We start from the raw sequence: 13645 nt of genomic DNA, 5'->3' as shown, positions 1-13645 counted from the left end.
AATTCATTTAGCAGCATCTATCATGGATGTGCGTCACTCGAAATGTGACCATGTTGGGGCGGAAGAGCACACAAAACAAGCTCACAAACACACACATAAACAAAACGTTTTTATATCTATGAGCACACAGCACTCGTTGAAACCTTAAAATTAACATTGTGCTAATAATTGACTGCTGCTCATTAGTCTGACACAAAGCAACGTTTCCAAGCCACTGCAGCATGTTTCTGGCCAAGAGACGAGTGTAAGATACTGACCTTTCTGCTCTGTTCTGCACTCCACCAGTTCCTGAGAAAAAAATCTGGCTAACGTTAGCTAGCTCATGAACTTTCTTCACCAGCTAGCTAGCTGGATTAGTTACTAACTTTTGTTGGTGTGTGGTGCTAGATAGGTAGCATACAGTGGGTTTATCCAGCAAATTAAGCTTAGTTAAGCTAGCTGAAAGCAGCTGCTGAGACTAGACCACTCAGTAACTTTGGCAGCCATATTAATTGAAAGGTAAAAGAGGCTGAGGGATTCATAAGTGGGGCATAATTCCCTTATAGTTACTACAAGCAAACACTTTCACATTACATGAATGTTAGTCATTTCATTCAGTGTTCATATAAATGTTAATGCAGATTCATATTTTACAAACAACGATAACACATTTGTTGTTGACAGTAGCACATTGTGTTATATCCTTTCTTTCTTTCATGCTTTCATGTTTATATTTGTTGGAGCAAGTAAGTAAGTAAACATGCACACACCAATGCTACAAACACTTGGCAAGCTGGAAAACACATAATACAGAGCACAAACGTCAATACAAACAAACAAAAAGAAAACCTTAAAAACTTTATAGTGTTTTGTTTTTTTGTTTTTTTAAAGCATCTAATAATTTGTCACCACATGTCTTGTTTCAACTTAAGTAAAAAATGATCCTACATAAGGATTCCCTAAACAGTGACTTCTTTCTTTTTTTCTTTTCATTCACACACAAACACACACATATACACATACGCACACTATTTTTCAGTAACCTGCTGTGCCTTTTTAAAACAGGCGTGTGGACCAATCGAGAACCTGATGTTTTTCTGGATGTGGCTCTGAAAATGGGGGTTCCCAGGAGGAACATCTTGTTGGAGTCTGAGGCTACGCTTCTTCTTTAAGTCCTTAAGGAGAGCAATATTCCAGGTGGGAGATCTCTAGTTGTGCCTGCAAATTATTGCTATAGTATTTTACAGAACAAAGGAAGCAGCAGAGTATGACTACCTGCTATACATTGAACCTCTTGCTTAGTTATCCTAGTTGTCTCAACTTCACAAATAGATACCTTTCTCAGTTATGGTTGTGCAATTGACATTGTTTTTCTCTCACAGCTCCCAGGATGATCCTTGTGCAGCAGCCCTTCATCTAGCGAAGATTTATTCCACCTTTCTGCATCTTTCTGGGCTATTGCAACCTTACCCGAGTCGGACATCTTTGAATACCCTCACCCCGCTGTTGCAATGCCTCTGATCTCATCTGCTGCATGCTTGGTACTGTCATCACTTAATGCTATCACTGTGTGATCAAGATGGAGTGCTGTTAAGTTTTATGTGTTGTTTCATGTATGTTTTTTCATTGTTTTGTTTTTTTTATGGTCCTGTTGTCCAGGCTCGGTGGAGAGAATTGGGGACTATCCTCTTAAAGGCTTCCATTTGGAAAAGCAGCACCCACCCAGTGTCCTGTCAGCATCTTCCAGGCTGGCCACAGCTCCAAGTAAACAACACACACCGTATTTACTGGTGAAAAGTGTGCAGTTATACATTAAGTCAGTGTTTCAGTGATTTCTCTAGAGATCCAAATCAATTAGGTTTTTCATCCCATACTACTGCAAGTGTAGTGTAGTGATTGATTTTTAGACTTAATTTAGTTACCCATTATATTTACTGTATGTTGAGGCCTATATTAGCAGAGAAACAGACAAAAATTTTGGATATTACTCAATACACAAGGAATTCATACTTGTGTACCTTGCTTGAGAAAAAAGTCTGGAAAAAAAATGTTATTTCCGTGCCCAAGGACAGTTCACTCAAACCATTTTTTCCTAAAGTTAGAGACATCACATCATTTATCACCCCCGAATTATTTGTAGCTCTGCTTATGGCCATGAGCCAGAAATGAAACCCTATTTAGGTTCAACAAATCACGTAAAAATAATATGGGTGAGCAAAGTTAGCACTAAGAATACATGGTTAATGGTACGTGGAAAAGCATCATATAGAATGACTGTAAGGTCGTTATGGCTCATTAGGGCAATCTTCATGGCTACAGGTAATGTCATTATTTGAAAAGCCACAAGGAGTCAGCAATTCATAGGAAATATTTTGATAAAATAGATTATAATGTTGAGCTTTATATTAAGAAAGCCCCAGTGTTAGAGCAGTTAATGGCATCAGATGTATTGACACATGTATGTGTGTATGTACGTGAATTTCTCGTTCCAGAGAAAATTGTATGTGAAGTATGAAATTTGACTTCTGATCTGTCTGATCTGTGCCCCTTCATAACTGCATCTAAAAATATATTTTATATGCCAACATTTGAATTAGGTAAGAAGAAAATAAAACAGATTTACATCACCCTTTATAGAATGTAGAGTATATGAGATGTGGATATGTACCCACACATACACATATACACAGACAACCACAAACCTTTTTGTAACTTAAAGTGTAAACAACAAATACCAGACTGTCTTGACAAGCCGGTAATGGTTGAATAGGATTCCACAGAATCATGACGCGTCAGTAATTATCATTCTTCCTTGGAAGTGCTTTATTTACATTAGACATACCTGCATGTAGTAATGCTAGTTTGACTCATTCAATGCGGCCTTTAGTGAAAGAAAGAAAGAAAACATTTTTGTGAGATCCTATCTCTGCATACCATGTCCCTGGCTTGCTACACACCCTGATGAGCACTGATCAGTGTAGCTCATACACTCTGCAGTTTGTGTCAAATGCTGCTGTGTTGAAAAAAGCCTAAATGGAATGAAAGGAGCATACCTAATGTGTCAATCATGAATAGTTAAATCTTCCACATCATATGTGACGTCTCCTGGTTCCATGGATTGGAGCATCGCTAAATTTAATTGACTTTCTGGAGGAATTTTATCAGGGACCCACTGTACTTGAAAACCGGTCCAGCAACATTTGCGCAAGGAAGGTTATGCAGGGATAAATGTTGTAGTTGCTGATGAAGCTCTTGATAGCAATTCAACTGAGCTTGTCCTGCCTTGTCCTGTTTCCAACGAATATCGTTTGTTTATCATGCCATGCAGTACAATTTCAACATAGTCATTAATCATGTCACCAGGAAAAGGAAACAAAGAATTCATTGGAAATGTGGATTATTCAGTCATTTTCATTTTCCCCATCAGGTTGCATTATGACACATGTTGTCTCCTTTCTCTTATTCTCTGTACTTGTTGTTTATTACTGATAAAATCAGTGCAGTTTCAATCAACATTGATGTCCAGCTATTTCTTTTTGATCTTTGTTAACTATTTGTGACCTCTAGAGAATAAAGTCCCCTATCTTATAATGATAAGTGAACATAAAAACATCATCCTTATCACACTGTCAGAACCTCAGCGCCTGACTTTGAACACACAGCGATTATCAAAAAGCTATAAATGAAAATATGTACCTTCAGTTTGTCTTCAGGCATTGCAGTAAAGATTCCCAAGATTTCTCCCATTTAATCCAAAAATTCAAGTTGTTAAAAAGCTTTTTTTTTTTCTTTTGCATGTATAACAGAAAATATTTCATAATTTCCAGCCTTTAAGAAACAATTCCCTGTGCACCATCAACACTGCTTGTATCATAGTCTTAGTGAGGAAAGGCAGCCCTGCTCTATATATTAACATACAAACATATAAAAAATATTTTACCAAAATGAGTGTAACACCGGACAATCCCAAAATAAATGTAACAGTTTTCTATCTATCATAAAGTAGAGACCCTCGAGTACGATTTTGGTAAAATTACTTATGAATAGTGGAAACTATTAATTGCCAAGAACTGTAGTAACCCATATGTGGCGTTTGCTGATCAATTATGGGTACAAGAAAGTGCTAATTCCCATATTTTCTCAGACATAGTCATTCATTTTTTGTCCCCAACATCATTGACAGATACAGAATCTAGAGAAGATGAATTAATTTTTATAGTATTGCTAAAAGTAGCATAACTAAGGATTATGCTAAAAGCACCTTATACCGTATTCAGGTAACCTTTCCAATTCATGAATATAAAAATAGAATTACACATAATTTGCAAATGTGGTGGAAGGTTTGCTCTTCATTTTAGTTGACTTTCCACCTGGATCAGACCTGTTGTCTGATGTTTTTCTATTACATAGAAGTTTTTTTCACTGTAGGCAGTGCTGACATTAGCCATGCAGATTTTGGCCAGAGTACTGAACTTCAAATCCAGGTCCAGGTCCAAGTCTGGGTCAAAGGGAATATCAGGGATGGAAATGGCATCAACCTCAAAATTGGTCTCTATGTCTCCTTCCTCAGCATACACATGAGGGGCGTAATCACCCAGCTCCTCTCCTGGTGCCTGGAGAGTGTACAACATCTAGTATACAGATGACAAAAAAAGAAAAGGATGGAATACAGTGGTATTAGAATACAATAGAACTTATAAATGATTAAAATACATTAATAAAAAGAAAGAGCATTACTCATTACCTTATTTAGTACTTTGAGCAGGATTTCTTGTTGGATAGCATCAGTTCTTTGATATTCAGAATAGTCACTGTGTCCCATCCAAGCCTGGGAAGTCAGAATAGATAGTTTGATGAATTCAGTTGTTTTAAATAACTTACAATCATTTGTAGTTTAACTGTATGGATATGTGAGGGAAAGAAATCACAGGAAAAGAGGTTATAGTTTAGATTGCAGTACCCTGCCAGTAGAGTTTCCATGCTGTCTCAAGGCCATGGTCGATGATACATCCATTGACTGCAAAATTAAGCATTTCGCTGATGAATAAATACATTGTGGCAACTTTTGAAATATGATAGAATTGAATGAACTGCAAAATTTCATGGCTGGGTAAAATTATTGACATCTGCTTCTTTAAACTTGATTGAGCATTAGTCAGTTTCAATAATAATAATATATAAATATTTTTTTCAGTACCCTATGCATATTGCCGTAGGTAAACCTTTGTTCCATTAGGCTTCTACTTTGGGACAGGTGGCTTTTTGAACAGTCTTGTGATGCTCCACTTACTGATATCACCTGGGGGAAAAAAAACATGTTGAGACATTACAACCCATCACTTTTGAAATAATTCTAATTAGTCTCCATTTGTCACTACAACATAATATAAGAATAATGTTAAAGGATAAGGCTGGCGATATTCTATATATTCTAGTTGCCAACAAATCTTATGAAAAAACCAAAACCAAATTTACCATCCTATCCGTGGCTTCCATTCCTGAGCTTATTTGGTTCGACTGAAAACATAAATAAAAAGAAATGTCACCTATAACAAGGGTGTGGCTTACTGCTTTTGGACAACAATGGAGGTCAATGGCACAGAGAAATAAGCTATATCATATGGTGGGTTTTAAGGGCCAAAACCAAATATATAAATACACAAATAATTATATAATGAAATGCTTAAATAAATATATAAATGTTAATGTATTTGTGTATTTATACATTCATTCATTTGTATATTAAATTATTTATGTACTTATTCATTTATTCACACATTTATTTATCTATTTATATATTTTTTTTAAATTTATATATATACATTTATTTATCCATAGTGTAAGTTGCTGCAGCGAAATAAATAAATGTCTCAACTTCATCCCTTAAAAATCAGGGGGCGGGTTAAAGCCTGATTGGTGAATGAACAGTATAACAGACCCAGCAGGATCTGGGATCGTGAACATAGCTTCATTCATTTCTATGTCAGTCAGGGCCGATATCATTTCAGTTCGTTCAGCGAAGCACTCAATCAGATGTAAAAAAGCAACATATCTACCATTGTGGCATGCAAGATTTCATTAAGATCCATCCTGAATTAGGCAAAAGCAGTAGATTCAAGTTCAGCCACCAATTGCAGGGCAGAGTCCGCCCCCTGACTTTTCAAGTCAGTATGCATATAAATGAATAAATAAAAAAATAAAATTATAACTAGATAAAAATGTGTGAATAAATGAATAAGTAAATGAATTAATATACAAATAAATAAATAAATACATATACAAATGTGTATATATGTGTGTGTGTATATATATATATATATATATATATATACATACATACATACATACATACATACACACACACACACACACATATATATATATATATATATATATATATATATATATATATTTATAGATAAATAAATACACAAATTTAACATATTTAACATATATATAATAATAATAATTTCTTTACCCTATGCAAATAGTCCCCTTGATCTTGCCCTATTATGAAATCAGTGCCGTGTATTGCTGTCCCAGATGCTGGCATAGGGATTAACTGCAAAAAAGTAATTTCAAATCAAGTTATCACCACACATCAGTAACTGAAAAAAAATTGATTAGTGTCCATTTTTTCATTATACATAGCAGATTACAAAAAATGTGTTTTATAAGGGTGTTATTAAGTTCATCGAGAGTATATCTAATATTTACAGTATATCAGTATACAGTATACATACCCGCCTCATTTGGCCTGGGTATATATTTTTTTGTTTCTCGTCGCAACTGTGTCCTTGGTTTAGCTCAAACATCACCTGTTTAAAATTTTAAAACAGATTTTTTTTTTTTTTTTTTTTACAAGTCACAGTTTTAGTTCCCTTATTTTGCAGACTAAATTCCTTCTGCTGTAAAATGCACACCTCTTAACAGTCAGAAAAAAAAAAAATTCTAATAGACTGGAGCACATTTAACTTTTGACCTTAATATTCAACTTGAAGAAAAAGAAAAAACAAATAGTCTGTATTACCCTATAGTATGACTCAAACACAGATAATATTGTAACAAAAGCATTTACTCTGCAGTCAGTTCCAGGCTTCTCAGTGTTACATCTAATCAGATGTTGTCCTGAACCGTCATCTGGGAAGGGTAAAGGTAAGGGTCTCTCACATGACACCAGAAAAGCCAAAAGTAGAAAACCTGGGATACAAAGAGCACACACGCAGCTCAAATCATACAGAATAATGCCCTAAATAAGGCTATTATTTTTTACCTGAGGAAGAGCACATGAACAAAATTTAAAACTCTATTATATTTATATGCATTGTATATATTTTATATGTTGTTTTTTTTTCAACTTTCAAACTCCAAAATAAGGTGTTCTTAATCACTAATCCGTTTATTATGGGAATGCCGCCTACCTGCAAATAGTAGCATGCCGAAAATAATGACTACAAATGCTCCTCCTCCTGGTGTGGAGCCAGTAACTTTGCGGACGTGACAGTTTGGCCTCGCTGCATCTAAGCAGTCACACACAGTGACTGACAGGTTGTGGACAGCAGTTACACCCTGACGGTCAGACACTTCCAGCAACAACTCATGGTATCCTGAATGAACAGTGTTCTCTTTCACCAGGTTGACTGAGTAGCCTGCACATACAGAATGTCGGTTAAAATTCATTGTGACATATTGTATAAACTAGACATAGACTTGTGAGTTAAATAATCTTGGCTATGCTTTAACCTCAAGTGCTCACCTTTATCAGGGTCAACCTTCCACTTGCCCTGAACATCACCACTTAGCTTGAAGAAGAAAGGTCCGCCATAAGGATCTCCATCCGGGTCCAAGGCTGTGATGTTGGCCAGAGAGGACCCACTAGATTGGCACATGTCAATTGTGCTTACAGTCAGGGATGGAGCATTATCATTCTCATCGCTAATAAAGATGTTGAGCGTTGCAGTGCCTGTCATTGGAGGTTTACCTGGTGACAAAAAAACATGTATTGCAAGTTTTCAGTAATGTGATTAAGAGATTGTGATTTAAAACATATAAAATATGTAAATAGTCATCCATTACTTACCATCGTCAACAGCATATATTGTGACTTTATAGATATTGTCTTTCACAAAGGATGACTCTCGGTCTATGATCTTTAATGTGGTTATTGTTCCAGTCACAGGGTCCACTGTGACCCAGCCAGCTGGATCCTCTCCTTTCATGTATCTGAAACATACACGCGCTGTGTTAGACATTTTCAGTTTATTTATTGACGTACTAATTTAGAATCTTGTTATCTTTTAAGATGGACATGTGGCTAGTATGTTCATGACTTACACAAAAGTGTTTGCACTCTTGACATCAGGGTCTCTAGCTGTAAATGTCTCCAGGTACAGTCCCGCAGCAACATTCTCAACCAGTTTAATTTGTTTGTAAGGTTTGTCAAAGATTGGAGACTCATTGACATCCTCGACAGTAATTGTCACAAGGAGGCTGGTTAAACCTCGTGCCTGCCCTGTCAAAGACGCACCACCACTAGTGACACCACTAAAAGTGATTAATTTCCAAAGACCAGTGGCGCTGCGACTCACCACTTCACATGAGTAATAAGGGATGTCATTCTCTACAATGACAGTCACATTCTTCTCAGCACCGTCTTCATAGTTCAGAGGCTGTAAAAAAAGTAAATATTGAATGGTTGTTTGAGACAAAGATTGAAATTCATGCCACAATGTATCTTACCATCACATACCACAAGAGTACAAAAAGCCATAAAGTAAATAAGAAAATGTTATAGTAGTAGATGGTAGTCTGCAATTTCTGCAATGTAGTACTAAAATCAAGAAATATGCATTAATTACCACATCCAAGAATATTCCTTTAAGTCTCACCCCCTCCTTAGGATGTGTTAGCACTGCTAGTACACATTTTGTCAAAGGCTAAAAACTTAAAAGTGCAAAACAAAGATTTGTTTTGATTTTCGGAGAGTGAATTTATGAGGTTCACTGATTTAAAGAGAATAATGTCTGAAGGAAAAATTAGAGGCTGAAATGGATGCATATAGGATGTAGATGTTGATAAAATTAATACTGCATGATATCTGAAGGGCAGACATCAAGTACTGTACAGCATATTCAGGACTTGAAGTCCACTGTAAACTGTGACTGAAAGTGCGTATTATATCTGGTTCTTTTTTTCTCTAATGGTTTTTGAAGATACTAAATTGCACTGATGTTCTAAGAGTTTGTGATGTTCTGATGCATTTTTTTAAATACCTTTTCCACATACAGTAGTCCCTCATTTGTCTCAAGATCAGTAGTGATTCTGAAGTTGTTGTTTGTGTCTCCTTGGATTTGATATTTGACTCTCCAGGCTGCTGTGCCTTTGGTGTCTTCGTCTGTAATTTTCAGACGTGAAACAAGGACATTTTCCTGTCCTTCTTTAACTTTTCCAGGACCCTGGGGTGCAAAATAAATGAAACCTTTATTATGAAAAGAGACAGTTGTATTCTAGACAACAGCTGCTGCTGCTTGCCTTACTTGAGGTAATTGAAAGAAATACAGTGCTTGCTCACAGTTTGTCCTGTGATCACAGGAGGGTGGTTATTTCCATCTTCTACATTGATTATAACAGTGCAGGTGCTTGAAAGTTTTTCTGGTTCTCCACGATCTTTGGCCTCTACTAAAATGGTGTATTTCTCTGCTTTCTGACAAATTAAAAAGATGCAGGTCAAATGCATTTGTTTTAGACAAGTTATTTTAAATTTAAAGGCAGAATGAGTAGGATTTGTCGGTTGCAGTTTGTAAATACAACATTCAAAGTTGGTCTCTCCTCCCCGGCTCAATGACATCAGAAGCGCATGCCCCCTGACTGTAGGGCTGGACGATATGAGCAAAATCTCATATCTCTATATAGGTCATTTCATATCCTGATAACAATGCCTATCTCGATATAACGCATTTTTAATTCAATGCGTAAATAGTTGGTCTGTCCCCTCCATCTCCCACCGCTGTCTGTCCATCCTTTGTGTGGATTAAATTAAATTACTCTTCTTGGCTTTTTACTCCCAAAGCTTTTATTGCACTTACAGCAACGTAACAAGTGTAGTTGTCGTCAACTCCAGTACTTCACCTGCGTCACTGTCTCTCCTGTGTGTGCAGCACACGCACACGGAGGGCTCAGCCCCACGCGCGGTGAATCGTAGAGAGCAGAGGAGAGTAGCGTGACCATAAATGACAGCAAAACGCAGCAGAGACTCTCACACTGAGCTGAAATTAAACAAGTGCACATAAATTAGGTAAATAACATAAGTCATTTACGGTCGCTGTCTCGCTGCTTCTCTGCTCTTTCTCAGCATGTGTGCAGTGCAGCATTGTAGAAACAGAGCAGTAGAGAGTTGGAGAGTTGACAGCAACTAAACTCATTATGTTACTGGAAGTGCAATAAAAGCTTCATGAGTAAGAAGCCAAGAAGAGTAATTTATCGATGTAATCCGTGCAAAAGATGGACAGACTATAAATAACGAAAAATGTTGCCAATAGACAAAAATAAAAAAAATATTAAACAATAGACATTTTTCTCTCGTCACACGATATATATTGTCATATTGCACAGCCCTACCCGACTAATAAGGTCCCCCATCACTACATGTTTATAGAGTCCTGACCTCACACCTTGTGCGCTGTTATTTGCTAGGGGCTATGCACCCACTGCCTAAAGGCTGACACCCAGAAATGTCCCAAACACAGCAAAATAAGAAAATACAGGCAGAGGGCAGGGTCTCTGCAGATACAGACACCGCCACACACTTCTAGTGGGTCATAAGTGATGATTGTGAGGGATTATTTTTGTATGAGTCTATACATTTTTTTTTTTTTTAAGAAAATCCTACTCATTCGGCCTTTAAGGAGATGAAAGTGCCAAGATCAACAGATTATATTTTTTTGGTTTGAGAATCATGCCATCAAGCAACGACTCCTCTCACCTCATGGTCCAGACACCCGTAAAATGAAATGGTTCCAGTTTGAGCATCAGCTTTCTGGGTTATGTAGAACTTCAGGTCTTGTTGCTGAGGAATGACTGAGACTATTTTCAAATCAAACATTTTATTAATCTTATCGGAGTCGTCATCTTCTGCTTTAATGGTGATCACTTCAGTGCCTGTCAGCATCAGAAAAAGTTTTTTGTTTTATTATATTTTTGGCCATTGTGACTTGCAGAACAATTTTAATTTGTGTAAATTACCACTTTATAATAATAGTTGTAGAGATTACATCAGGAAATTACCTTGTAATGTGGACTCTTTTATGGTGACCTCGTACATTTTACGGTCAAACTTTGGAGGGTTGTCATTTGCATCTTTAACTATTATCTCGATGCCCAGCTGTGTGTCCAACAAATGATTCTCTCTATCAAACGCCTGAAACTTCACCTGTGATGCAAAAGCAAAACAATGCAAAATAATTAAACCCTCCACCATTCTCCACTGCCCAATTACACACACACACACACACACACACAAACATCCTTTATGCTTTCCAGGAGGTTGTTGTAACAATGCCATTTTAGTGAACTCCTTCTAACCTCAAGAGTTTGGTATTTCTCATAGTCCACAGGGCCATGGACAGTAATCTCTCCTGTGAATTCGTTGATTCGTAATATTCCTATGGGTTCCTCATCAACTCCATGACCACTTATCTTGAAAAGGGTGAGGTTATTCTCTTTTTTTATCTGTAGGGAGTCAAAACACAACAGCAGCAACTTTTGTAATAATCTTTCTGCATCATAATTATGTGCTGTTCATAACCATGCATTGTGATTCTTTGATACTCACATTGCCCAGATGATATGGGTAAGGTTTTGTATTGCCTTCATCAATATTAAAGGACTCTATGATCCAGTTTCTTTTTTGTCGCTGCAAAATTTCTGAAGTAGACCGGTGGACCCCCAAACACTGCACAAAACAAACATTGCATTACAATTTGTATGTTACTATTATTATTTATAAACACTTTAGTTTTTATTTGTATGCATTACAGCTCTAACAGAACACCTCTGTATAGGTCAAATGGATAAGATGTAACCTGTTAACTGACATAACCTGCATCTGCTGCAATGGTTCTTATTATGATTGAGCAAAATTTTTAGAATAATTGATAAATATTGGATTTGTAACTTCTAAATTGCTATACTTTTATAGCAGTTCTGAATATTTACAATCAGAAAAAAGAGCTCCCATTTGTATATTGTTCTTTCAGTTTATTGATATAAAATTTTACCTTGCAGGTTAAAATAATAAACCTGTATGTCCTCATTTATGTAATAATGTCATCTGTTGGATGTAAACATAGTTTCTAAAAACAATCAGTCATGTTGGAATTTAAGGCAGAACTATGTGTGAGTAAGCTTAATTCTTCTGTCCAGAAAGACTGCCACAAAAAATAAAGTAAGTCCTTACCAGCATCATGAAAAAACTTAAGTATATTGTCTCCATTCTGTATCCAGATGATGAGTTGTTATAGATATTAGTCCCTCAGATAATAGACTATTCCTTAAATACACTTGAGTCCAAGCATGACTGCATGCCAGTGCGGGCATTGGCTGCAGTATACCTGCGAGTGGGAGGGCCTACGTCACAACAAATTACCTCACATGAGCCTTACAGGATCCTAGCTGAAAGCTGAGACACTTCACAGCAGCTAGATGTGTACAAACTATTGTGTGTGTGTGTGTGTGTGTGTGTGTGCTTCACAATGTGCAAACTGGTAAAAGAAAGCAAGCATGAATAAAACAACACAGATCACAGTCAAATAAATAAAATAAATTAAAATCACACAGATGCAACATAAGAAAAAATTAATCTCAATGTAGGTTTTTTAAGGTGAATATTTTTATTTTTATTTTTTAGGTGTTTTAAAAGCAGTTAGCTTTGCTGGAGTAGGTTTTAAATGTGCTTTAAAAGCAGTTAGCTTGCTAGCAGCTATAGAGATCCAAATTGTTTGACATTAAATGAGCAAATAAAACTTTCTGAGCTATATATTCAATGAATAAACACATATTACAAACAAAACATATTATATAAAATATATGATACATTTCATGATATAATATATAATATTATATAATATATACCATTGAATTTTTAAAAATGATACATTTTAAATGCTTAATATTATGAAATGTTATTGCTACTTCTTTTCAAAATAACACAGTTTATTGCAGGTCATTTCTATTTAACTCAAGCATTTTTAATTCTAAATCTAATTTTAGTCTGTTTAAATTTTACAAAACAAAAGAACAGAGCCATGTGATTGACTCTTGCTTTGGTCTGAATGAGCAGACAGCCTGTGGAAATCAAAATGACCTGCACTAAACTCTGCTACTGTTAAAAAACGACGATCAAATAAGATTTCATTGTATTTGATAGTGAACACTGTGGTTCTCCGTGAACTTCAGGCAAGCTATGCTAAAGCCTCAATGTACCACAGGTATATGTTGTATTTTATTTAATGGGATCATGTACAGTATGAAATATAAATGTTGACATTTGATGTACTGTGCCAGATTTAGCTTCAAGCTAATTTTCATCTGCAGTCCCTTACAATTAAAACATATAACAGCACAATAACAAACAGTACAAAGCAAAAAACACACAGAACACATCATACAA

General features: G+C 36.1%; 2 protein-coding genes across 5 annotated transcripts in view; one reads left to right on the top strand and one right to left on the bottom strand.

Moving 5' to 3' along the window:
• Window positions 1-13645, top strand: part of zmp:0000000926 (ataxin-1-like) — an 89156-nt gene that overhangs the window by 855 nt on the left and 74656 nt on the right. For 2 of the 4 annotated variants that reach the window (XM_067592712.1, XM_067592711.1), the window contains exons 1-4: window positions 13-244; window positions 1045-1176; window positions 1362-1520; window positions 1639-1743. The gene's annotated coding sequence lies outside the window, so the exon portion shown is untranslated. Of the gene's footprint in view, window positions 1-12; window positions 499-1044; window positions 1177-1361; window positions 1521-1638; window positions 1744-13645 lie in introns of those variants that run through there. The other 2 variants (XM_067592713.1, XM_067592715.1) reach the window with 2 other exon arrangements.
• On the bottom strand, window positions 1739-11944 carry cdh26.2 (cadherin 26, tandem duplicate 2; the record flags this gene model as incomplete). Its single annotated transcript, XM_067593619.1, has 11 exons — window positions 1739-4610; window positions 7369-7628; window positions 7736-7960; window positions 8060-8218; window positions 8330-8648; window positions 9252-9434; window positions 9551-9682; window positions 10961-11136; window positions 11263-11407; window positions 11560-11706; window positions 11810-11944. Coding segments are annotated over 11 exons (2163 nt in total), but the record flags the coding sequence as incomplete, so codon positions are not given.

Source organism: Thunnus thynnus, chromosome 6, assembly GCF_963924715.1.
Source record: "Thunnus thynnus chromosome 6, fThuThy2.1, whole genome shotgun sequence".
In the NCBI taxonomy this organism is placed as follows: Eukaryota; Metazoa; Chordata; class Actinopteri; order Scombriformes; family Scombridae; genus Thunnus; species Thunnus thynnus.
This window is presented reverse-complemented; position numbering and strand designations above follow the sequence as displayed.